Source organism: Trachurus trachurus (genome assembly GCF_905171665.1).
Source record: "Trachurus trachurus genome assembly, chromosome: 6".
Taxonomy (NCBI): Eukaryota; Metazoa; Chordata; class Actinopteri; order Carangiformes; family Carangidae; genus Trachurus; species Trachurus trachurus.
In genome coordinates, this window is record NC_139897.1 from 29848909 (window position 1) to 29876081 (window position 27173).

Below are 27173 nucleotides of genomic sequence, written 5' to 3' on the forward strand. Positions count from 1 at the left end.
ACAGTGTTAATTTCGTCAGACGAGACGAGACGAAAAATATTCGTCAACGATGGTTTTTTTCATGACGAAGACGAGACGAAGACGAGACGAAATCAATGCCCTTAAACACTGACTGTGACGAAATTTACACGCATTTTTGTTGACGAAAAAAGACGAGACGAAATCTACTTAATCAAATAAAAACTTAATAAAATGTCTCTTTCTTTTTTCGTCACAGACTTTTAAATTACAATCCAAAAAGTGCCTTCACTGGATGCATGTCATGTTTTTCTCCTCCTGCGCTGCTGCCAGGTGTGTGTGAGGAACATTACACACCGGTGCTGTCTGTTAAGTGCGGCGAGTAGGCTACAAACTGGTTATGGGGGGCGGGGGGCGCATGGCCATTGCAGGGGGGGATGCGGGCGCTGTAAACCGGCGGCGGAATCGCTGCGAAGCTCCGAGCAACGGAGATCATGTGCGAGCCGGAGCCCTCCCGTTCACATCATTGCATTTGTCAATCGCTGTGTTTTATTTTGAAAATTAACCGGATTCACTCGCTGTTTCTTTGTGCGACTTCCTGCCCAGCTTGACAGCATCGCTGGGGGCTCGCGGCCGCGGCGCTGCTGCTGTGAACCAGAGCGACATGGCTCCGGTGTGAACGACACAATCGTTAACATCAAAGGGCTCCGCTTCTCGGCGCCTCGCGGCGCTTCTGCTGCTGGTGTGTCCCTGGCGTGGACGCGTCTCCACGCTGGTGTGTGTGTGTGTGTATGTAGTGTCCTCTCTGAAGAGGGAAATGTAAATGAAGAGACAGGACACGGTTGAACCCTTTGCCAGCTTCAATACAAGTGCAAAAAAAACATAAATATACATTTCACATTCTCATGTACACAACACTACACGAGAATAACCTTACTGATAAGTGATAATGTACACATACACAGTATTCTCTCAGACTTTTAACACACGCACACACAGTGTTTACTCAGACCTGAGAATCTGCTCCGGAAGCCACAGGTGGCTAGTTAGCTTAGCTACTCGACAATGCTACACCAGCGATATACAACAAAAGATACAAAATAACACTTTTGGCGACTCTCTACTTTACGTCCGGGCACTCATGAATCATAAACAAAATATACCTACGACCACATTACACAATTACCCTGTTTATCGTACCTGAAGAGGGAAATGTAAATGAAGAGACAGGACACGGTTGAACCCTTTGCCAGCTTCAATACAAGTGAAGCATCGAGCGGCAAGGGCTCCCTCTTCAGGCCTGTAGGCAAACTTAATCGATCATCGAAAACACAACACACAACACTTAACCTCACTGCACTGTTATGAGCTTTCTGCCTTTTAACATGTACATGTAAACACATTTTAATCAATCTTTAACCCATGAACACATATTTTTAATAGCTTAAATGAATTATGAGTTTTTAACCCTTTTTAATATCATTTTAACATGTCAAATAATTGTAATGAACTGTTTTACCTCTTTTTAATCCTATCTCACTAACATATTTATTAGTATTTATCTATTTATTCTGTTTTTTAACCACACAATTAATCACACATGAATTCACACTATCACACACTCCCCTGCAAAATTAGATGTCGTCCCGACATCACAATACTCTCGGAGCGATGATTCAAAAGCTGACACACTGATGCCTTTACTGTCTCTTGAATATAATATCAACTCAATAACATTTTTGACATGACAATAAATCTGGATGTACTACCCAAGCATACTTTCACTTAGTGATTCTCTCTCTTTAACCCAATAGTGTCTCTTTGTGCTTAACAGTTAAACAGTTTTATGTCTAATATCCTTGCATAAATACAGGCTGGTAAAACTGGAATGGATTTGCCCACATTGTCATTGGTTGAACTTCTGTGTATGGTCTGGGCTGGTACTGATTAAACATGTGATCTGCTTGTACTGTACTGTAACATGCTGGAGTCCCAAGTTGGTCATAAGTGAACATTTTTGGAGGTCTCCTTTCTCTCCTCGACCGCTGATCTCTTGGTTCTTCCTCGTCAAGAGTCTCACTGTTTGTTGGATGAGGGGAGGATGGCACTTCCTCTTCATCCATCACCTCATCTGGTTGTCCCGCACTGTGTGACTCATTACTTTGTGTTTCAATGTTTTCCTGATTTTGGTGCTCATCCATCTCATGTGCCTCCTCAAGTTCTAACTCTGTATTGATCACCTGTTTTTCCAGTTCGTAGTTCTCTGGTAGGTCAGCATGGATGATGTCTCTCCCTCCTTCCGGTGCACAGACTGATCTCCTGTAAGGATGTACAGAAGGCTCAAAGAAGAATCCATCCTCCTCTTCCTCGTCCTCTTCCTCCAAGTCTGTGCCTGGGACAGGAGTAACTGATGTGTTTTTCTTTCTTTTAGGCTTTGTCTGGAGATCTATTTCCAGTGGTAAGTGGTCACATGGTAACAATAGATTTCGATGTAGTACTCTTGATCTTCCTCTTCCCTGTTCTGGCTTCACCTCATACACAGGGATTCCCTCGCCCATCTGACGAAGCACTACATGAACACTATCCTCCCAGTGGTTGCGAAGCTTCCCGGTGCCACCTCTGGGGGTCAGATTCCTGACCAGGACACGGTCACCTGGGCACAGGAGAGAACTTCGCACTTTTCCATCATAGTTCCGCTTGTTTCTCTCTGTCGCTTTTCTCACGTTCTCTCTTACTATGTCATAAGCTTGTTGCATTTCTTGTCTCCATTTGTCCACGTATGTCTTATTATCTATGTTCCCACTTTCAGAGTCAAGACCAAACATGATGTCAACTGGCAACCGTGGTGACCTCCCAAACAGTAAGTAAAAAGGCGAGAAACCTGTCACTTCTGATCTGGTACAGTTGTATGCATGTATGAGTTTGTTGAGTGAACCTTTCCAGTTTGTCTTCTCCTTTTCAGTGAGTGTTTTGAGCATCTGCAGGATTGTGCGATTGAAACGTTCCACCTGCCCATTTCCTTGGGGGTGGTACGGTGTCGTCCTTGAGCCTGAAACACCGCAATGTCTCTTTAACTGTGCAAAAAGTTGGTTTTCAAACTCACCACCTTGATCATGGTGAATCCGGGCTGGGAGTCCAAACTTTAAAACATAGTCATTAAAAATCTTGTCCGCCACTGTTTTTGCAGATTTCGAGCTGGTGGGATAAGCTTGGGTGAAGCGGGTAAAATGATCAACAATGACCAATATATACTGCTGCCCGCCTGGACACTTATCTAGGTGAAGGAAATCAATTGACACTAGTTCAAAAGGCTGTGTAGTGACAATATTCACCAGTGGGGCTCTTGTTCCTCTGGGTGGTGTCTTTTGCTTCAAGCAGGTACATGCTCTGGTGACATAATGTTCAATTTCTTTTTGCATATATGGCCAGAAAAATCTCTCTCTGATGAGTGATGTTGTTCGGTCGATGCCCTGATGGCCCATCTCATCATGCAACTGTTTCATAACTGTGGCCTTATACTGCTCAGGTAAAACCAGCTGAGTGTTACTTGCTGTCTTACGATAGAGGATGTCGTTCTCGTCTAAATACAGTTTCTCCCAGCTACGTACAAGACACTTACTCTGATCACTCAGGGCTCTTAGTTCACGTGCTGATGGTTTTGTGTCTGTAAGTTTGAACTGAATCACTGGGCTAATGTGCTGGTCATTTCGTTGCGCTTGCCGGATATCAGCTGTTGAGAGTGATGCTAACCTGTCTTCACAGTCAGTTGTGCACAACAAGGGTGACGTGATCATTGTGCAGGCCAGGGCCGGTTCTAGGCAGGCATATATGAGGGGGCAGTCAGAAATGTGAAGGGGGCATCATGTGAACCCATCATGCTCCAGCACTTTTCTTTCTCTGTGCTTATAGTAACTTCATTGAATTGGGTTGTTGACTATGTGTCCAACGGCAACCTGGAGAAGTGGATTGCACTTTGTCAGGCCTCTACATTCAGACCTGTCCAACTAGGGGTCGGGGTGGCCAACCAGGGTCTTAGAGCCCAAATTCTTTACTGTCGTAATGCAAAGAGCCACAATATATGGGGGGGGGGGGGGGGGGGGGGGGGGGGGTGCATATACCTGAAGATGCATTGCAAACCCAGAGGGGGTGAAAAAGGTGAGTAGCTAAATACCTGTAGGGGGGTCTGGGGGCATCCCCCCCAGAAAATTTTTGTGATTTTAAAATGTGAGTGAAGCATTCTGGTGTACTCTGAGAAGAGGAGGGGGGGAGACAGAACATTTTAGAAAAGAACACTGTCCCTTTTTTCGGCGGATTTTTGTGCTACTGCAGATAATTTTGTCAATTTGTAGGATTACGATTATTAAGAGTAAGACTATTCTTCTTTCTGCTCCCTTTTGTTGAGATTTGGGAGGTTTTTGTTTTTATTGTAGCTTTGTTAAAATGCAATATCATTTTTCTGACTGATTTATTGCCCGATGCCGTGTAGCTATCTGGCTTTCTTCCCCCCGCCCTTGTCTTCGTTGTCACTTTGTTGTCGCTCCACAGAGCACATGGCTAATTAATATGCACGTGCTGACCATATACGGAGGTGCGTTCACGTGCGCAATTGCGCACCGTTCTTGGATCCAGTTTGATTTATCAAAGAGAAATTGCTGAGAGTTGTGCATGCACAGTTTGATAGATCTGAAAAAGGTGTAAATATTTTGGGTGTATTTTCGCCTGCTATACAGTTTTGATAAATGAGGCCCCAGGCCCTGAGCCCAGAGCCCAGACGCTCACAGATGAAGCTTCTCCGCGGCTCATCCGCGGCGCTGTCCGTGGTGCTGAAGGTGACAGGTTAACTTGACAAACAAACTGCAGCATAGTTCTGTTTGTTTATCATGTGTGTCAGTTTTGTTTGTGGCTTGATAGTTTAGTTGTTGAGATTAAGAACATCACTCCCTCATCAAACCGGTGATAGGCATGCTGAAAAGAAAAGAGAGAGAGAGACGCGCCTGGGTATCGCAGCTGTAAAAAAAAAAAAAAAAAAGAGACGCGCGGAATAGCGGTATCAAAAAGTGTCGGACTACCGGCATGTCTAGATAGAGGGATGTCTGAACCCCCAACTTAACTTCTTTCTCTTTGGTAATATACACATTTGTTGAGTATATTAAAATGTGCTTTCTCAACTTCTAAAATTTGGATTTGAGGGGGCAAGACATTTATTTGAGGGGGCACTGCCCCCTCTTGCCCCTGCGTAGAGCCGGCCCCGGTGCAGGCCCAGGGTGAGACGTCTTGGGTCTGAATGGCTTGAGTTGTTGCTGCCACACATTCAGATGAGAGCTCCTCTGTACATTGACTCATCATTGTTTCTATGTCCACAGGCATCCTGGACAAGCTGTCCGCGTCCACGTTCTCTCTGCCTGGACGGTAGCGAATGGTGAAATGGAAGTCTGCGAGTTCCGCCACCCACCTGTGTCCGGTGGCGTTGAGCTTAGCGCTGGAGAGCACATATGTCAAGGGGTTATTGTCGCTAAATACAGTAAATGTGGGGGCATAGTACAAATAATCTCTAAATTTTTCCGTGACTGCCCATTTTAATGCCAAGAATTCTAATTTACCCGAATGTAAATGGTAGTTCTGTTCTGCTGTAGTCAGTGTCCTTGACCCATAAGCTATTACACGAAGTTTTCCCTCTTGATGCTGATACAGTATGGCCCCAAGTCCCTGGTTTGAAGCGTCAGTATGTAAAACAAATGGTTTTGCAAAATCTGGGAACCCTAACACTGGCGGCTCGACCAGACAGTCTATTAACTGTTCAAGTATAGCTTGATGTCTGTCAGTCCATACAATTGGTGTATGTGAGGGCACACCTTTGTCTTTACTTTTTGCATGTTTTGTGTCTTTACTTTTTACATGTCTTGTGTTCGTGTTGGCCCTGTTCTGTGTCTCCTTGTCACTGTCTGGTGTTCTTTTTAACAGGTTGTAAAGTGGCCCTGCAATCCTAGAGAAATCTTTTATGTACTGTCTGTAATAACTTAATAAACCCATTATTGCTCTTAGCTGCCCCACTGTACTCGGTCTCTTATCTTTCAATGATCTCACAGCTTCTGTATCAGCTGGGTCTATTTTGCTACCTTCAGCTGTGACAATTCTCCCTAGGTAACGAACCTCACGCCTGAATAGCTCACATTTGCTGGGTTTCAGTTTTATCCCGTGCTCTCTCAGTCTTTGCAGTACCTGTTTCACATGACTCACATGGCTCTCAAATGATTGGCTGTATACCAATGTGTCATCCAGGTATGGCACACAAATATTGTCCCGCAGATCCCCTAGACATTCTTCCATACAGCGTTGGAACGCCGCTGGGGCGTTCATCAGTCCAAACGGGATTCTTAACCATTCATAAAGGCCCCACGGAGTCACAAATGCAGTCAGGGGTCTGCTAGCCTCGTCCATAAAACCTTGATGATATGCCTTCCCCTGGTCTAATACTGAAAACCAGCTGTTGCCCCCGAGGCCATCAAGAATGTCCTGCACTCTCGGGATTGGTTGTCGGTCAGGGTGAGTTTTCCTATTTAATTCTCTGTAATCTATACAAAGACGAAGGCTACCGTCCTTTTTTCTAACACACACTACTGGCGAGGCATAGGATGAGTCTGATTTTTGAACCCAGCCCTGTGCGATGAGGTTGTGGAGGTAGTCTTTTATCTCTTTGTATAGCGGCTTTGGGACAGACAGGTAAGTGCGTGCTACTGGATCCATATCTTTCAGGGAAATGCTCATTTTCAGTGTTGGGATATTTCCAATGTCATCATCAGATTTTGCGAATGACGCACACTCCTCACGCAGCATCTTCTGCACCTCTACTCTCTCTGTTGAACTGAGGTGACTTACGTCAACAGGTGGGTCCCACACACTCTCATTCAGTCTCTCATTGCCAGTCTCGACCTCATTCACTGACACTGTAGGAGGTGGGATGCATTTTTCAAAAACACTTGCTGGATACAGGGCTTGCACTTGATTTAAGGTACCCACCACGGTTTTTCCTGACAATGTGATATCATGATCTGTGGGGTTTTGAACATCCAGTACAATGTAAGGTGGGGCTCCGCTCTTTAGAGTCACCAGAGTCTCACAGAATTCAAGTCCTTCACCCCACTGAGGGTTCACATCTGGCTCAAAAAGAAGTGTGACATCTCTTTTTTGAGGGCGTGTCTTTACTTTGCATTCAATCTGAACTGAGGTGTGCTTTGGGATGTTGACTCTTTCTTTTGTTGTCTTTACAACATAATCACAAGATGTTTCAGCACTCACTAAATCTATGAAAACTGGGACACTTGTCTTTCTTAAGCTAGGGAATGTAGCTTTAAGGAGCACGTGTAACTGTTCTCTGCTTGTCTCATCGGGGTGATTTATAGCTGTTGTCACTATTCTTTCGATAACATTATAGCCTATTATGGGCTGGGAAAGATGTTGACCCTTCATAACTAGCATAGGAACAATAACTTCCTCTGCAACAGCGCCCCCTGCAGCTAGTTCAAAAGTGGTCTCTATCCAGCCTATGTAAGGCATGTCCTGACCATTAGCGGCTGCTATTCTTAAATCATCAGGCCCATCAATTAATTCAGACACATTTCTCAATTTTTCAGTAGGTAAGTATGTTTTTTTCCATTTCTCATCTACTATAGAAACTTGGGATCCAGTGTCCCATAATGCCTGAGTCTTGGAACCCTGAATGTAGCAGTCAATGACACAGCGTTTTCCTACAAGATCAACTAGCTGAGGCTGCCTGTCTTTTCTTGCTGTGTGACTAATGTGTGCTTTAGGATGGTTCTCAGATCTACAATGTTTCTTATGTTTAGACCAATGTTGTGCTTGACAAATCTTTGAGCAGTAAGTACCCTTCTTACAGGATGAACATACTCTCAGTTCCTGACACTTTGCAGAGACACCACAGCGCAAACAGTTCTGTTGGGACCCTTTAGCACTCCTGGTTACTCCCTGTCCCGTGGGGGTAACCGTTGTTCGTTTAAATGTCGCTCTGGCCTTGTCTCCCTGAATCTACACCCTGCAAGGTAGTGTTCTTCACTGCCACATCTGTAACAATGAGTACAGTACTCTACACTGTTTTGTTGACAGCCAACACATTTTCTCTGCCGGACACGTGGCGATGGGTTATAGTAACGCTGTCTTGCAAACCCTTGCTGGTATGGTGCCGTGTGACCTCTCACTCCTGGCCCTGGGGGAGGCCAGCGGTTTGGAGATGGCTGCTGGAACTGAGGGGCAGGGGTATACTCTTGCATGACTGGTGGAGACGGAGTTTGCACTGGCATGGGAGAGGGCTGTCGGATTGACTCTTTAATCTGTGCCACTTCAGCACTCAATGTTTTTAATAGTGCCATATCTGAGCGCATTGCTTTAAGTTCATTCAGTACATCTGGTTGTGTCTTGCCTGGATTGTCTCTGTTTGGTTCTTTGTTTTTCCTTTCCAGGATTGGCTCATCGAACTGAGCTGCATGAACAGTAGCTGACCGTTGCTGTGTTATCTGCCTTCTTTTATTCTGTCTCTCAGTCTCGTTTGCACAGGCAATGTTTAGTTTTTCGAGGAGCAGTTCATCACTACAGGTTTGTTGTTGTAGGTATGGGAGGAGGTCATTTCTGATGCTCTCATTCTGTAAACCAGTGAGGACGGTGTGGAGGAACATGCTCTGCACAAGGACGGGATCATATCTTAAGGCTGATTCAGCTTCTTGGGAGGCGAATAGAATTTTTTGTCTTAAGTCAAGGGCTCTAATCACAAAGTTTTGTGGGCTTTCCTTGCTACCCTGCACTTCTGAGGTTAACTGTTTGTACAACTCTGTCGCCCCTTTTTCCTGATAATGAAAGCGAAGGATTCGCCTAAGTGTGGGTAAGGTCAAATCTGCTTTCCCTTCTAGGTAGCTGCGGAGCTGTAAACCTGGTGCAATAGCTCTAATCACAGCATCAACTATTTCTACCTCAGTGTACCCCCTATTTATGCCTTGCTCAATTTGGTGGGCTAGACTGGAGAAACTTAGTTTATCTTTCTGACCTGGTTCGCCAACCTGACCGGAGATCTTAAATTCCCTGCCCCACTGCGAGGGGAGACGTCCCTGTGGCATCCGCTGCGGGGTAAAAACCTGATCTTGGCTAGCACTAGCCCCACCCGCACGTTCAGGTTCCTGACTCCCATCTTTCTGTAATGATAGCTTAAAAGCTAAGGTGACTGCTTCTAGCTCCCTTTTTAACCTTTGCTCTTCTGAGACCTGAGATGCCTGTTCCTGAATTTCTGTCTGCGCTTCACCTGAACCTGTTTGGTTTGATATGTTAGCTTGAGCAGACTCTCGTAATTCACTGATTTTGTCCTTCAACATTAACAGCTCGGCCATGCCCTCATCTTCTAATTCGTGCACCTCATCTCTGTTAAGGTACTGTCCGATATGTGCAATGAAAAAGGAGCGTGTTTGCTGAGATACATCTAGCTGTCTCAACTCCTTTATGTCAAGGTCACAGCAAATCTCTAAGAGAGCTTCTTTTGTCAAAGTATACAGTGTTCCTATGACTTCAAGTTTCAAGTCCTCTATTGCTGACGAATCCATTTTTGTCGATTGTTGTTTCTGTGTATGTGCCACTTATCTCCTTTGTTATTGTTCTTTCAACGCCTTTTTACGTCCTCTTGCTGTAGCTGGTCCCCTGTAGGCTGATGCTGAATGTCCATGGGCCGGTGTCGTAGTTCCTCACACTGTCGTTGGCTGCCAGACGTCGTTGCCGTTGTCTCCCCGCTGCTCCGGAGCACTGCCTGCTGTTGGTGGTCTCCTGCTCACCGCTACCAGGCCTCCGCTGCTGCCGCTGGAACACTGCTGGACGCTGCCAAACCGCCGCACACCGTTGTCGCTGAACCACCGCCGCTGAATCGCTACACACAGCCGCCGCCGAACCGCGCACACTCTGCGTCGTTGTTGATGTGGGTAGGGATTAATAGTGAGAGGGCAGTCACCGTCTGGGAAACTCGCCCTGGTCACTTTCAATCCCAGCGGTGCCTCCAAATGTAGTGTCCTCTCTGAAGAGGGAAATGTAAATGAAGAGACAGGACACGGTTGAACCCTTTGCCAGCTTCAATACAAGTGCAAAAAAAACATAAATATACATTTCACATTCTCATGTACACAACACTACACGAGAATAACCTTACTGATAAGTGATAATGTACACATACACAGTATTCTCTCAGACTTTTAACACACGCACACACAGTGTTTACTCAGACCTGAGAATCTGCTCCGGAAGCCACAGGTGGCTAGTTAGCTTAGCTACTCGACAATGCTACACCAGCGATATACAACAAAAGATACAAAATAACACTTTTGGCGACTCTCTACTTTACGTCCGGGCACTCATGAATCATAAACAAAATATACCTACGACCACATTACACAATTACCCTGTTTATCGTACCTGAAGAGGGAAATGTAAATGAAGAGACAGGACACGGTTGAACCCTTTGCCAGCTTCAATACAAGTGAAGCATCGAGCGGCAAGGGCTCCCTCTTCAGGCCTGTAGGCAAACTTAATCGATCATCGAAAACACAACACACAACACTTAACCTCACTGCACTGTTATGAGCTTTCTGCCTTTTAACATGTACATGTAAACACATTTTAATCAATCTTTAACCCATGAACACATATTTTTAATAGCTTAAATGAATTATGAGTTTTTAACCCTTTTTAATATCATTTTAACATGTCAAATAATTGTAATGAACTGTTTTACCTCTTTTTAATCCTATCTCACTAACATATTTATTAGTATTTATCTATTTATTCTGTTTTTTAACCACACAATTAATCACACATGAATTCACACTATCACATGTATCTCTGTTTAGATACTGACAAATAGCCTACATAAACGCACACACAAGCTGGAAAGTTGGCTCATCTGACAGCTGCCTGTCAATGACATAAATCTTGTGAGATGAGTGAGAAAAAGACTAAAATGAATCTATTGGTTTGAGTAGATTAGCTGTGATTAACATTACTGTCAATCTGCTTTCAAAGACTAAAAAAAGACTATTGACTAAAACTAGACTAAAATGCTTTGGATTTTAGTCGACTAAAACTAGACTAAAATACTTTGGATTTTCTTTGACTAAAACTAGACTAAAATGCCAAGACTTTTCGTTGACTAAAATGGGACTAAACAAAAAAGAATAGGAGCTGACTAAATATGACTAAAACTTATACGGGCATTTGACACAAGACTAAGACTAAAACTAAATCGAAAAATAGCCGACAAAATTAACACTGCATCCACATCAGCTCACACACACTTTGTAGCTTCACCTGCAGAGGAAACACACATCATTCATGTGCACAGCAACTCACATGTCCATCATGTCTCCAGCTGCTCCTCCACTGATTGGCTCTTCTTCTCTGCTTCATATCAGTGTCAGCTGAATGCAGTCACACAGCAGTGAGGAAGAGGAAGCTGCCATCAGCTGCTGTACTTCTACTATCAGTCCACTAGATGGCGTCATGAAGCTGCAGATCTGAGTGGAGAGACTGGTGTTTTTTAGGGTCCGGGCAGCTAAGCTGCCGGGACACTATTGTATTCCTAGGAATTCTTCTTCTTTAGGGTCCGGGCAGCGCAGCTGACAGGACACTATTGTATTCCTAGGAATTCTTCTTCTTCTTCTTCTTCTTCTTCTTTCTTTCTTTCTTCTTCCAAGGAAGTCATACTTCCCATGGGCAAAAACTCACCAAACTTTGCACAAAGGTTCAGTCCCATGCCAGATTCACTCAACTCCAAGGACATGTGCCCCCCCCTCCTAGGGGGGGCACAATAAGCGTTTAAATTTAAAAACTTTAAAAATTCCTACCAAACCAACGGTAGATGCTACAGTGTTGAAACTTCACCACAATGTAGCCTCAATACTGCTGAAACTTTTGTCCACTTTAACTTATTACAAATTATGAAGTCCATCACTCTGTTTTTTTCAATAACTGTAAAACTTTTAAAATGTATCTCCTCCCACAATTTTTGCTCAATTGACACCAAACTTGCTACAGAGCATCTCCAGACTGTCCTCCACAAAACTTGTTTCTCGGATTTTTGATTAAGCAAAAATTGAGCCTACAGTGCATGAAAACGTTTGACTGCAAACAGTACTGTAAACATATACCATCAAATTCTTGATAAATACATTTTCAATCTTCCTGAAAAAAAATGACAATATTCTGGAGTCATGGTTGATGAAGTTTGGCAAATATCAGAATTTTAACTCAAAAACTGAATTTTTGAGAACATTTTGAATTCTGCTCTCATGGGAACAACTGCAGCCAATGTGAGAGTGGAATTTATAAACATCAGATTTTCTCTTATGAAGCAAAACACTTATCATTAAAAACAAATCACCAACATTTCCATGCTGTCAAGATGCAATTTATGTATTATCAGATTTTTGTTTAGATGACTTAATTATTGACATTTTGACCATTTCATCACAACAGCTGCCCGGGCACTGGCTCACCTGAGTGGATAAATGAAGCTACACAGCAGGTCTCACTACCAGCCAATTAGCTCAGTGAGTTAGGAGCTGGTTCTTGGTGTCAGAGATTGTGAGTTCGAGACCCAGCAAGGGTGATGATGATGATGATGACGGATCAAAATGTCACATGTCCTTAAGCTGTTTTGCTGTCTAAATGCAATTTATGTATTAACAGATTTTTGTTTAGATAATAGAATTTCTGACTTTCTGAAATCTGCCTTGACAACAGCTGCCTGGGCACTGACTCCCTGAGTGGATAAATGAAGCTACACAGCAGGTCTCACCACCAGCCAATTAGCTCAGCGAGTTAGGAGCTGGTTCTTGGTGTCAGAGGTTGTGAGTTCGAGACCCAGCAAGGGTGATGGTGATGATGACAGATCAAAATGTCAGTTGACCTTAATATGAAACACAAGACAATTGTCCTAATGGTGGCATCACAGCAAGCCTCTAAATTAAAAAAAAAAAAACAAATAGCTTGGACTGGTCCATGCGCGAAGGCTCCTAACATCTTAGACTCATAGTAGTAGATGTTTGACAAATATCATTATTTTACCTCAAAAACTGATTTTTCTTTTTACTGTGGTTTCAAATCTGCCTACACGACAGTGAATGGCTTAGTCAATTTGTGAAGCCACTGTTGAACTGCCACTTGTCAATTAGCTCAGTGTGATAGACAACGGTCTTTGGTTCCCGAGGTTGTAGGTTCAATACTCAACTGATGCAAATTGAACATTATAAGGTCAACTGTCCTGTCTTCCTATTCTCCTGTTTGTTGCTCAGAATTGCCTAAATTTGCCCAAAAGTAGCCCGGACCCGACCCATTGCTGCGCAGCAGCTATAATTAGGGTCCGGGCAGCGCAGCTGACAGGACACTATTGTATTCCTAGGAATTCTTCTTCTTCTTCTTTCTTTCTTTCTTTCTTTCTTTCTTTCTTTCTTCTTCCAAGGAAGTCATACTTCCCATGGGCGAAAACTCACCAAACTTTGCACAAAGGTTCAGTCCCATGCCAGATTCACTCAACTCCAAGGACATGTGCCCCCCCCTCCTAGGGGGGGCACAATAAGCGTTTAAATTTAAAAACTTTAAAAATTCCTACCAAACCAACGGTAGATGCTACAGTGTTGAAACTTCACCACAATGTTGCCTCAATACTGCTGAAACTTTTGTCCACTTAAACTTATTACAAATTATGAAGTCCATCACTCTGTTTTTTTCAATAACTGTAAAACTTTTAAAATGTATCTCCTCCCACAATTTTTGGTCAATTGTCACCAAACTTGCTACAGAGCATCTCCAGACCGTCCTCCACAAAACTTGTTTCTCGGATTTTTGATTAAGCAAAAATTGAGCCTACAGTGCATGAAAACGTTTGACTGCAAACAGTACTGTAAACATATACCATCAAATTCTTGATAAATACATTTTCAAACTTCCTGAAAAAAAATGACAATATTCTGGAGTCATGGTTGATGAAGTTTGGCAAATATCAGAATTTTAACTCAAAAACTGAATTTTTGAGAACATTTTGAATTCTGCTCTCATGGGAACAACTGCAGTCAATGTGAGTGTGGAATTTATAAACATCAGATTTTCTCTTATGAAGCAAAACACTTATCATTAAAAACAAATCACCAACATTTCCATGCTGTCAAGATGCAATTTATGTATTATCAGATTTTTGTTTAGATGACTGAATTATTGACATTTTGACCATTTCATCACAACAGCTGCCCGGGCACTGGCTCACCTGAGTGGATAAATGAAGCTACACAGCAGGTCTCACTACCAGCCAATTAGCTCAGTGAGTTAGGAGCTGGTTCTTGGTGTCAGAGGTTGTGAGTTCGAGACCCAGCAAGGGTGATGGTGATTATGACAGATCAAAATGTCAGTTGACCTCAATATGAAACACAAGACAATTGTCCTAATGGTGGCATCACAGCAAGCCTCTAAATTAAAAAAAAAAAACAAATAGCTTGGACTGGTCCATGCGCGAAGGCTCCTAACATCTTAGACTCATAGTAGATGTTTGACAAATATCATTATTTTACCTCAAAAACTGATTTTTCTTTTTCTGCCTACACGACAGTGAATGGCTTACTCAATTTGTGAAGCCACTGTTGATCTGCCACTTGTCAATTAGCTCAGTGCGATAGACAATGGTCTTTGGTTCCCGAGGTTGTGGGTTCAATCCTCAACTGATGCAAATTGAACATTATAAGGTCAACTGTCTTGTCTTCCTATTCTCCTGTTTGTTGCTCAGAATTGCCTAAATTTGCCCAAAAGTAGCCCGGACCCGACCCATCGCTGCGCAGCAGCTATAATCTTCTTCTTTCTTCTTCCAAGGAAGTCATACTTCCCATGGGCGAAAACTCACCAAACTTTGCACAAAGGTTCAGTCCCATGCCAGATTCACTAAACTCCAAGGACATGTGCCCCCCCCTCCTAGGGGGGGCACAATAAGCGTTTAAATTTAAAAACTTTAAAAATTCCTACCAAACCAACGGTAGATGCTACAGTGTTGAAACTTCACCACAATGTAGCCTCAATACTGCTGAAACTTTTGTCCACTTAAACTCATTACAAATTATGAAGTCCATCACTCTGTTTTTTTCAATAACTGTAAAACTTTTAAAATGTATCTCCTCCCACAATTTTTGCTCAATTGACACCAAACTTGCTACAGAGCATCTCCAGACCGTCCTCCACAAAACTTGTTTCTTGGATTTTTGATTAAGCAAAAATTGAGCCTACAGTGCATGAAAACGTTTGACTGTAAACACTACTGTAAACATATACCATCAAATTCTTGCTAAATACATTTTCAAACTTCCTGAAAAAAAATGACAATATTCTGGAGTCATGGTTGATGAAGTTTAGCAAATATCAGAATTTTATCTCAAAAACTGAATTTTTGAGAACATTTTGAATTCTGCTCTCATGGGAACAACTGCAGCCAATGTGAGAGTGGAATTTATAAACATCATATTTTCTCTTATGAAGCAAAACACTTATCATTAAAAACAAATCACCAACATTCCCATGCTGTCAAGATGCAATTTATGTATTATCAGATTTTTGTTTAGATGACTGAATTTCTGAAATTTTGACCATTTCATCACAACAGCTGCCCGGGCACTGGCTCACCTGAGTGGATAAATAAATGAAGCTACACAGCAGGTCTCACTACCAGATAATTAGCTCAGTGAGTTAAGAGCTGGTTCTTGGTGTCAGAGATTGTGAGTTCGAGACCCAGCGAGGGTGATGATAATGATGACAGATCAAAATGTCAGATGTCCTCAAGCTATTTTGCTGTCTAAATGCATTTTATGTATTAACAGATTTTTGTTTAGATAACAGAAATCTGCGTTCACAACTGCTGCCCGGACACTGACTCCCTGAGTCTATTTGAGAAGACACACACCATGTCTCACTTCCAGATAATTAGCTCACTGAGTTAAGCGCTGGTTCTTGGTGTCAGAGGTTGTGAGTTCGAGACCCAGCCAGGGTGATGATGATGATCAAAGATCAAAATGTCAAATGTCCTCAACACGAAACACAAGACAATTGTCCTAATGGTGGCATCACAGCAAGCTTCTAAATTTAAAAATCCAAATAGCTTGGACTGGACCATGTGCGAAGGCTCCTAACATCTTAGACTCATAGTAGATGTTTGACAAATACATATCATTATTTTACCCCAAAAACTGATTTTTCTTTTTCTGCCTACACGACAGTGAATGGCTTACTCAATTTGTGAAGCCACTGTTGATCTGCCACTTGTCAATTAGCTCAGTGTCATAGACAAAGGTCTTTGGTTCCCGAGGTTGTGGGTTCAATCCTCAACTGATGCAAATTGGACATTATAAGGTCAACTGTCCTGTCTTCCTATTCTCCTGTTTGTTGCTCAGAATTGCCTAAATTTGCCCAAAAGTAGCCCGGACCCGACCCATCGCTGCGCAGCAGCTATAATACTGCAGTTTATTTCTCCCACTGAACCATAAAGGTTTAAAATATGACACAGTAGAAGAACTGTGACTCATGTTTCTATGTTGGACCAGACGGCTGCATTGTATCGGGTCAGCACTAAACAGCAGTAATGAGCTGCCTCGTGTTTTTGGTATGATTATATTGTACAAGGTCACTGCTGTTTTTTGTGCCCTGTTTTTGTCTGAAAGCATGTTGTGGGCAAAAAAAATCTATTTCATTGCATTAAAAAAAGAGTTCCTATTAAACCATCCACGGAAAAACAGGAAGAAGAGTGAGGGGCTGCAGGTGTTAGGCACCTTAAGCTACGTGAAGCACTTTGAATGCAAAGTTTGTCCCGGTGTAGGTAGTAAACTTATTTCACCTCACAGCTTCATTATCACAACATTCAGTCATTTCACTCACTGGAAAATCAAAGAGAGAAAAAGACTCTTCATCGTCTGCTCCATCAAATGTCAGAAAACAAAAACAAATGATGCCTCCAGGTTCGTGTCAGTCTGAGGCCACGTCTACAAATGTCTCGTTTTATTATGGCAATAATCAAAGAGACAAAAATATTCAGTTTACAACAATAATCTTCAGTGTTTGAGGCTGAAAACTGAAGATTTCTGCTTGAAAAATGTTGAACTGTTGCAGCTCTAAAAGGTTATTCAGAACAATATTAATGATTTGTGTCCAATAATCAAGAACCCAGAGTGTTTGCTGTGTGTAACCACAGATATGAATAGTTGAATAGCTGGAAAGTGACCAGTAGCTTCACTTGTCAGGTGAGCTGCAGTACAAGCAGGAAGTAGCACAACAAGGAAATACTCAAGGAAACTGTACTGCACTAAATGTACTCAGTTACTGTGAAGAACCTGATGCTGAGCATTGATCAACACTGGAAAATCAATAATCAGTAAAGTCTCAGGAAAACCCTGATAACAACATGAGGTGTTCAGTATTGATCTGTGATAGGCAGTATGAGTCATATTGATATGATACGCAGTAATCAATCAGGCTTCATTTTTATAGCACTTTTCATGCTCACAGCTCAAAGTGCTTTACATGATAAAAACAAGGAACACAGGGGACACACAGGACACACACACACTACATTATAGCCTACACATTCACACAAGAATTTTAAAACACTGGAAGTTATCGAGAAAACGCCCTCTCACAGATGATAGGCAGTAACAGACTGTATTAATTAGTGATAGGCAGTTACAGCCAATATTGATCAGCGATCAAACATTTAAACTGGTCTCCTTACCTTAACAGGTGAACTGTGACAAATAAAACGCTGGTTCAAAAGTTAAAGTAACCTTTGAACAGGCAGTGGGGGGAGGGGAGGAGGTCACATGATCTGAATGGAGAGACTGGTGTTTTTACCGCTGTTTATTTCTCCCACTTTAAAATATTACACAGTAGAAGAACTGTGAAGTACAGACTCATTGTTCACTGCTGTTTTTTGTGTCCTGTTTTTGTCTGAAAGCATGTTGTGGGCAAAATCAAATCATTTACATTGCATTATAAAAAGTTCCCATTAAACCATCACACCATCACACGAAAAAGGGTGGAGAGGAGGGACTGTAGGTGTTCACATACGAGGCAACTAAGCTGCTTGAAACACTTTGAATATGAATTTGAAAGTTTGTCCCGGTGTAGGTAGTAAATGGTTTTGTTTATTTATTATTATTATTTATTTTTATTTTATGTAGCCTACTTTAAAGGTGTAGGCTACAGAAAAGAAAATTGAATTTAAGCCCACTCTGGGTCATAAAATTAGTGTAATAACTTATCTATCAGACGATGTAGGCCAAACTTTGTGCAAAATTCTATTTTTGAGTAAATCCGGGATGAAAGTGTGTATTTTAGTGTAGTTTTTTTTCCGCATTGGATAACGCAGGCGCACAAATTATACGTCTGCCTGTACACGATTCACCTGATATTGGATCCGTCATTCAAACGTCTGAGACAAGCACACACACACAGAGCTCGGGCTCGCCCCAAGCTTTGAATATCCCGCCCGCTCGATAACGACCAATCAAATTCGTTTGCCTTACTCGGGTAAACTCGTGTTGCAGCTCGTGACAACTCGGCGCAACAAACAGGACAAACGGCCATTTCTGTACACCTTTAACGTCTTTTTGTTATTCTGGCGTGAACGCTTTGAAGTCGGATATCGGAGTTTGGGACTTTCTGAATTCCGAGTCGTCTCGAACGCAGCATGAGAACGCGACGTCATTGCGTCACATCCTCGTTCGGGGCTACGTGCCGTGCGCATGGATGTAGGCCGTGCGTCGCTGTCCCCGCCCACCGCGGGTGATTATTGTGTGTGTGTGGTGTCAGGTAGTGAAACACGGTCTCTCTCTGTTGTTTCGCCCCAGAAACGGCCCCGAAAACCCGGACTAATCACCGGGGAGGAGGCGGGAGGTCGCAGCGGAGCGGGTCTGGGAGGAACCCGGACCGGTTCGGGGCGGATTTGAACCGGTTTGGAGCGGGTTCGGCTCGGAGAGACAGAGACGGGAAGCAGCAAAGTTTGGTCCGGCGGCGGCGTCGGTTCACGGTGAGACGAGACCAAGGGGGCAGTTGTCGGTCTGAGAAGTGAAGCTCACTTCCGCGTTCAAAAAACTGCAATCCCCTGGGCTGTCGCTGGGGGCTGGCTCCAGAAGGGAGCAACTCCAATTGAGTCCCATGTTAAAATAGCCGATTTTACAGCTTAAAAAAACATATTTACAGCCTGGTACATTTTAATTTTTTGGTCTCAATCGATAGTTTCTACCCCCGCACACACTCTGAGGGGGGTGAATTTTTTTAAAACTCTACCGTTTTACTATTATTAGGTTTAAAGTTCTGGCCAATTAGGGCGCAGAACCGTTGAGTGACAGGTCCGGAGACCGCTGCTTCGAGGCCAGTGGGCGGGTCCTCGGCCGGCCAACGGCCGCACCGCTCCAAATATGGCAAGTAGAATCCAACATGGCGCGGTTCAAACCCCCGTAGTAGCGGCACAAAACAGACTCCCCCAAACCAATGGGTGACGTCACGGGTGCTACGTCCATTCTTTTTACAGTCTATGGACGAGACACACCTACTCTGTCCCCTCGCTTCCTCGCTTCCTTCCCTCGGGACCTCGGCCTCCTCTAGAAAATATCTGTTATTTCATTTGATAAAGCAGCGAATATGTTCAGTATTGTATTTAATTAATTAATTTGCAAATACTTGTGATCAATTATCCAACCTTTCTGTGCATCAATCCTCCACTAGAAGTCACAATATAAAGTTCAGTGAGTTTCAAAATAAAAGCCCTGGAGACGTTCAGAGGTTAAAACATGTTGCAGCTGCAGGAATCCTCTGCAGCTGTTTAGTCTCAACATCTGGATTCATTTGAATCTTTTGGCACTTGTATCTGTTCGTGTTGATTCATTTCAGATTTGATTGATTGATTGATTGATTGATTGATTGATTGATTGATTGATTGATTGATTGATTGATTGATTGATTGATTGATTGATTGATTGATTGATTGAACAGTTTCTGAACATGTTTTTATTGGAGCTGATTCTTTTTTGTTCACATAGAATAAAGTTACGTTTGAATAAAGCTGCAGGTCTTAATTGATTAGTTAATGATATTATATTTGTGGGTCCTTCATTGACCAGTGCTTCCTGTGGCTCCGCCCCCTCTGCTCAGTCTCTGCAGCTGATTGGTCGGCGGCCATGTCCCGGTAGAGCCCGGTCTCTCGGCGACGCCCACCACCACTAAGATGCTGAAGCGTCTGGACAAGATCCGGTTCCGGGGCCAGAGGCGGGACGAGTTCCTGGATCTGGCCGAGTCGCCCAACACGTCGGACACCGAGGGCGCCAACGAGGGGGCGGTGGCGGCGGCGGCGGCGGCCACGGTGAAACATCGTATGTCCATCAGAGAGCCGTCGGAGGAGCTGAGGGACGATGGAGAGCAGCAGAGTGACGCCCAGGTGAGGACACACACACACACACACACACACACACACACACATGAGACGATATAACAAAAAAAATCCTTCACGATTACAGATTTTCTTGTCAGAGAAATAATCACGGTATTACATTTATCACGATTATTATGCATTGATTAATTTCACAATACTATTAATGTGTAAATTCAAATATTGTTAAAATATACATCACTAATTATAAAATATTTTAAATATCTATTAAAATATGACCAATTATTAATCCACCAGTGGAAGTGTCATCGATACCAAATGTTTAAGTTAATTTTAATCTTTTTTTTTAATTACAAATGACACTCTAGCATTTAAATTCAATGCTACGTTAGGTAAATGGACCAGTATCTGTGCATTTACCTTTACTTTGGCGCACATCTGCCAACACGGTTCATACATGATCTTTTGACGGTATTTAGGAATCTTTGCGATCAATTAATTGTGGCGATTAATACCGCGATTAATTGTGAAAACAAGTAATTGTGACATCCCTACTTCACGGTTACAGAGAGCCGAAGCAGAAGAGAAGCTCGCCATGGGACCTCAATTCGGAAAAAGTCTTCATGTCAGTGAACGGGAGTCAAAATTTTATTTCGTGAACCGATTGAATTGTGTCATGAGAAAAATATCTGGGGCCGTATTCACAAAGAATCTGAGGCTTAAAAGTAGCTCCTAAGGGCCGAATTTAGGAGCAACTCCTAAAAAAAGTGGGCGTGTCAGTCTTAAATTTAGGACTCCTAGTTTTTTAAAATAAGAGTAATTCACAAAGTATTTGAGGCCTAAAAGTAGCTCCTAAGTCTGGGAGAGCTTAAAAGTCCTCGTGAGGACTCCTACCTCAGTAAGACCTATTCACAAAGAATCGGAAATGGCTGCAGCCAGGCAAATGTTTTGGAGACAACGGAGGACTGCGATTTGCTGCGGGGGGGGGGGGGCTGGAGCACCTGCCCCTTTGCCCAGTGCCTTTTTGTCCGTGTTTTTATTTTTATTTTTTGTTACAGCAACAATATCTACAACATTTACGCTATAAAACGGGAGTAGTGACGGACTGTCCAATATAGGCGTCACAACGGTCGGTCGGCGCTGGAGCATTCAACCATCTTCACACTGTCACATCACTGACGTCATGAGTCTTCATCAAACTGTCAATAACTGATCACATGATCAATAACTGCAGCTGTGTCTTGTTCTCTCCATCAGATTCCTGCTGACTCACAATCGACACAAACACAGTGAACAGAGAGATCAAACTGTCTGACAACAACAGGAAGGCGACATGTGTGGAGGAGGATCAGTCATATCCTGATCATCCAGACAGATTTGACCAGTGGCCTCAGCTGCTGTGTTCAACTGGTCTGACTGGTCGCTGCTACTGGGAGGTCGAGAGGAGAGGAGAGGTTCGTATATCAGTGAGTTACAGAGGAATCAGCAGGAAAGGAGACAGTACAGTCTGTTTGTTTGGAAGGAACGATCAGTCCTGGAGTCTGGACTGCTCTGATGATGGTCACTCCGTCAGGCACAATGACAGAGAGACACCTGTCACCTCCTCCTCCTCCTCCTCCTCCTCCTCCTCCTCCTCCTCCTCCTCCTCCTCCTCTGTCTCTAACAGAGTAGCAGTGTATGTGGACTGTCCTGCTGGCTCTCTGTCCTTCTACAGAGTCTCCTCTGACTCACTGATCCACCTCTACACCTTCAACACCACCTTCACTCAACCTCTGTATCCTGGGTTTAGACTCTGGTCGTCTGATTCCTCAGTGTCTCTGTGTTGAGTGAATCAGAGTCTCCTCCTGTCACAGAAACCTTCTCACTGTTGAACAGACAGTTAAGTCTCTACATGTCTGTCTCTGTCTCTCACTCACGTTTTCACATTCATGGATTAAATCAGTTGATTTTTAAAAATATTCTCAATGATTCTTGTAAACTTCTTCCTCTTCCTTTAAAGATGGAAGCGTTGATTATTACAGGACAAAAACCACGGTGACTTTTACTCAGCTGCTGATGAAGGACGAGGTCTAATATCACCAAGCTAAAAGTCTCTGAGCCGCCAGCGTCACCGAGGAGAAAAACACATTTTAAACAAATTCACTGTTCATGTTCAACTTTACAGGCTGTTTGTGAGCTGGTCACAGGTAAACAGACACAACAAGAAACACAACTGGAAACAAACATAATGTTGTAGAGACGCTGAATATAATGAATTACATGTGATTTATTTTTCTTTGTGGTTTTACTGAATCAAATAAAACAAATTGAATCAGTTTTATATGTAATGTGCATTTCCTGCAGCACAAAAACCATCAGCTACTCATCCTACCAGCTAATGATTTTTTCTGTTACCATGACGCTGAGTTCATGACGTTTGTAGATTTATATATTTGACGTTGAGACTGAGATTGTTTTTATGATATATTTCTATAATTATTACTTAACTGCTGTTTCTTGGAAACTGGAGCCAATTAACACTCATGAATTCATTTTCGTTTATTAGTGACCATTGATTGTTTCATGGATTGTTTGGGATTTGATTGGCCGTGCACATTCCTGTTCAACTACACTTCATGGTTGTATGGTTTCAAGCTGCCACAATAAAATATGAAATAAACATGAACTCATGTTGAAGACCATGTTTCTTATTTGGCACGTCTGACTGTAGCAGGTGACAGCAGGTACGAGACAGAGTTGTTTTAGACGCAAATGCAGCTGGAACTACTTTCCAGACACGGCTGCTGGGCGGAGGGATTTCAGAAGCACAAGTAGTTCAGAGTATGTTACATAATTATACATGATTATTTCATAGTGTGGTGAATGTGCAGGTCCCAACTTGTCCACCAGAGCATTTTGGAGTTGTTGGATTGTGTCACTGAGCAACTCGGGTCTCTGCCCCGCTGATCTCAAAACAACATGCACCGATAATTAAAGGTAATGAACCTACTGCTATGACTATTGGGATTATGGTGATAGGATAATTTGCCAGAATGTTGGACTATCCCTTTAACACATTGTCACCCAGTCCACAAACCAGTGGCTGAGCTGCTGGCAGGAGGATCTGTCAGGCTGGATCAGGCTCCATTAAACCACTGGATCATGTTTCACACTTCACACGCTGCTTCACTTCCTGTCTGAGTCCTGACGTGACCTCTGCCAGCTTCTGTAGCTACTGATGCTGTCATCAGCTACACACATACTGTCATTTATTATGGGCGTAATGAAATCCAGATAATATAACTGATATAACACCCTAAATAATCATACAATTGCAGTGAATAAAAATATCTACAAGCAGCTGTGAAGAAGTTGTTGTTTTCATTGATTTTTTAATTTTTTTTGCAAGCAACCAAAAGTAATATTTCTAATAATCTGATGATGTGTGGCTGGTTGCTAGTTTGCTGGTAGAAGGTAAAGCTAGAGGAGGAGGCCACAAAATAAACGTGCTGGTAGGATTTATCTGATCTGAAAACTGATCTCAGGCACATTTGGTCTTTACATTGATAAAAGGAAAAGGTTCATCTACCTCTTTATTTTGGCATTCCCACATAGGCTGTATGAACATATCACACCACCTCTTGTCATTAATACAAAGTTAATGATTTTGTTCTCTCCCCCTGACAGAGGCTTAAAGATAAAGATAAAGGTGTGTGGACGCCTGCAGTCCCTCCACTCTTCTCTCCTTCGTGTTTTCCCCTCAGATGGTTTCATAGGAACTTTTTCTTTTTAATGCAATGAAAATTATTTAATTTTGCCCACAACATGCTTTCAGACTAAAACAGGGCACAAAAAACAGCAGTGACCTTGTACAATATAATCATACCAAAAACATGAGTCAGCTCATTACTGCTGCTTACCCTATACAATGCAGACGTCTGGTACAACATAGAAACATGAGTCTGTACTTCACAGTTCTTCTGGTGTTGTCCCTGCTGATGGTCCTGACAACATAACAACACACAGGAGAAATACACACATGTTCTTCTGACAGGCGGCCGACAGGAGATCTTTATTTATTAATATTTAACCTTTATGGTTCAGTGGTTGAAATAATCAGCAATAAAAACACCAGTCTCTCCACTCAGACCATGTGCTTCCCCTCCCCTCCCCTCCCCTCCCCCATCCTGTTTAAAGATATTTTTCACCTTTGACCCAGCGGTTGTGTCGCAGTTTATTTTCTCATGTGAAGGTAAGGTGAACACTTTGAATATTTTCCTTGTTAATACCTGTCGTTACCTGAGTTCTCTGCCCTTCAACTTCTTGTCGTGTAGTTGTTGTGTTATTATGATGTGTTATTATAACTAATGTTACTGTAGCTGAGTCAGAGCTGTAACTGTAAAGTCTGGACCGACAGAACCTGTTGTTGGTAGAAGAGCAGAAACAGAGTTAGTCGATGGTCAGAAGTTGAACAGAGTGGTTATTTGTGTGCAGCTCCACTCAGAGCCAGCCAAAGACTAGGGCCTCATAACCACTTGGGGCCCCAGAAAAGCAATTAACTTTTTTAAAATCTATAGTGCATAACTTGTATCAATCCCTAGAGACTGCCTGTGTAATTACAAAAACTCCTAATATGTATATATAATTGTCTCTCTTAAAGCCAGTTGTTGTGTTTATTAAGACTGTCGTTGCACAACAATGACGTGTTTACAGCAAATACATTGTCTGGTGGTTTATTTTGTTACTTTGAGTCGGCCCATATGACATTCAGTATCTCAAAGAGTACTGTATTAAACCCTGTCCTAAAATGAATTTGGTTCCATTTCAGATTAAAAACCACAGATGGGTAAAAACATACAACAGTAGGATGATGATTCATAATGACAGATTAGAAAAATGAAATACATTTGTAGTAGGTGCGTAAATGATCAAATGGCAGTAATTGTTGGACCCAATATAAAAGTTTGCTTGATGCCCCATGGAGGCTTGGGGCTGGCTCTGGTTATTGATGACTGGAGGCAGTTTTATCACTTGAATCAGCCTGTGGAGGAAGCGGAGATGAGCCGCTGTTCATGACGCCATCTAGTGGACTGATAGTAGAAGTACAGCAGCTGATGGCAGCTTCCTCTTCCTCACTGCTGTGTGACTGCATTCAGCTGACACTGATATGAAGCAGAGAAGAAGAGCCAATCAGTGGAGGAGCAGCTGGAGACATGATGGACATGTGAGCTGCTGTGCACATGAATGATGTGTGTTTCCTCTGCAGGTGAAGCTACAAAGTGTGTGTGAGCTGATGTGGATGTGACCTCAGCAGCATGGATCAGTGTGAGGACAGAGAGGAGGGAGCCCCTCCCTCTAAAACCACTCTGTGTGGGGGACATCAGGGCCAGACCAGAGGTCAAAGGTCAGAATTAAAACTGTCAGACTTTTCTCTCTAAAAGTCAGTTGTTGTGTTTATTAAAAGATTGAAGATATTTTTCATTAGTTTTTCTCCAACATGCACATTTATCAGTTGTGTTGTTGTTTCAGGATCCAGCAGCAGAGACCAGACTCTCCTGAACCCAGCTGTCTGTCTTTAAAGAGCAACGTGTCAATGGACGAGATATTGAATTTTAAAGGAGGACGTGGATCAGCTGATCAGATGTAAGACAAAACTAAATTTCAAATCTCTTGAGTTTCTGTTGAACGTTCTTCCTGTTCTTTCTGAGGTGAAAAAATCTTTCATCAGGGGCAGTCTTTGGCTCAGTTGGTAGAGCACCCGCCCCATGTGTTGAGGCTATAGTCTTCACTGCAGGCGGTTCAAATCCCGCGTCGAGCAGCCCTATCATGCGTGTCATATTCTCCCCTCTCTGCCTCCCATTTCCTGTCTCTCCCTCAACTATAAAGGTGAAAACGTTACAAAAAATATATATATATAAAAAAAACTTTCATCATCGTTGTTTATAGCTTCTATCTACATGAATAAGGAAACAAATCAAACATGTTTTTTTATTTTTTATTTTTATTAAGGTTAATCTTTTTGTGTGTTTTGTGTTCTATTTTCTTATTTTTGAAAACCTACAACTATTAAACATCAGTTGTATTGTTGTTTCAGGATCCAACAGCGGAGACCAGACACTCCTGAACCCAGCTCTCTGTCTTTAAAGAGCGACCAGTCAAATGATCGGCTCATTCACTTTAAAGAAGGATGTGGATCAGCTGATCAAATGTAAGCTGTAACTGACACTCAGATTCAAGTTATTGTAGAAATGAACCAGTTTGTACGACGTGCTGTTGGACCAGGTCTGAAATCAAAGTGTCACTGTTCTGAATGTCCTCAGGGGACATATAAAGTCCATCTTGTCTTATCTCTCTGTACTGATGTTGACTTGACACTGATTCCTCCACAGAGTGGACCAGGAGAGCTCAGAGGTTCCCAGTGGTCAGTCTGCCCAGCAGCATCAAACACACCTGGACTCCATGTTTATGGTGGGTACATGTCCAACAGCTGCTGTTACATCTGTTGTGTTCACAATCATCTCCATGCTGCACTTTGACACCAGTGGATTGTCAGTCTGTCAGGTTTTAGTTTGATGCTGTCACTCATAGAGTTTCTGTTCCAGCTGCTGGAGGAGAACATGGTCACTTTTGTGAAGAACGAGCTGAAGAAGATCCACAAGCTTCTGAGTCCAGATTACCCAGAATGCTCAGGGAGTCAGAGGGAGGATGAGGAGGTGGTGGACGGAAAGGATAAAGAGCAGAGGAGCATCAGAGAGGCGTTAGTGAAGATCACAGTGAAGCTCCTGAGGAG

General features: G+C 42.8%; 2 protein-coding genes across 4 annotated transcripts in view; both read left to right on the forward strand.

Annotated features, from left to right (window-relative positions):
• LOC310987545 (uncharacterized protein) overlaps positions 1–27173 on the forward strand; it is a gene marked incomplete at both ends in the record, with an annotated part of 181470 nt that overhangs the window by 84944 nt on the left and 69353 nt on the right. The gene's annotated exons all lie outside the window — the stretch shown is intronic.
• The window catches only part of LOC310987618 (GRAM domain-containing protein 4-like), a 54668-nt gene continuing 46311 nt past the window's right edge, over positions 18817–27173 (forward strand). For 2 of the 3 annotated variants that reach the window (XM_083973953.1, XM_083973954.1), the window contains exons 1-2: positions 18817–19045; positions 20170–20452. In XM_083973953.1, the coding sequence (XP_083830079.1) occupies positions 20243–20452 (210 nt within the window). In that variant the 5' untranslated portion in view covers positions 18817–19045; positions 20170–20242. Of the gene's footprint in view, positions 19046–20169; positions 20453–25649; positions 25788–25912; positions 25970–27173 lie in introns of those variants that run through there. The other variant, XR_014595452.1, reaches the window with a different exon arrangement.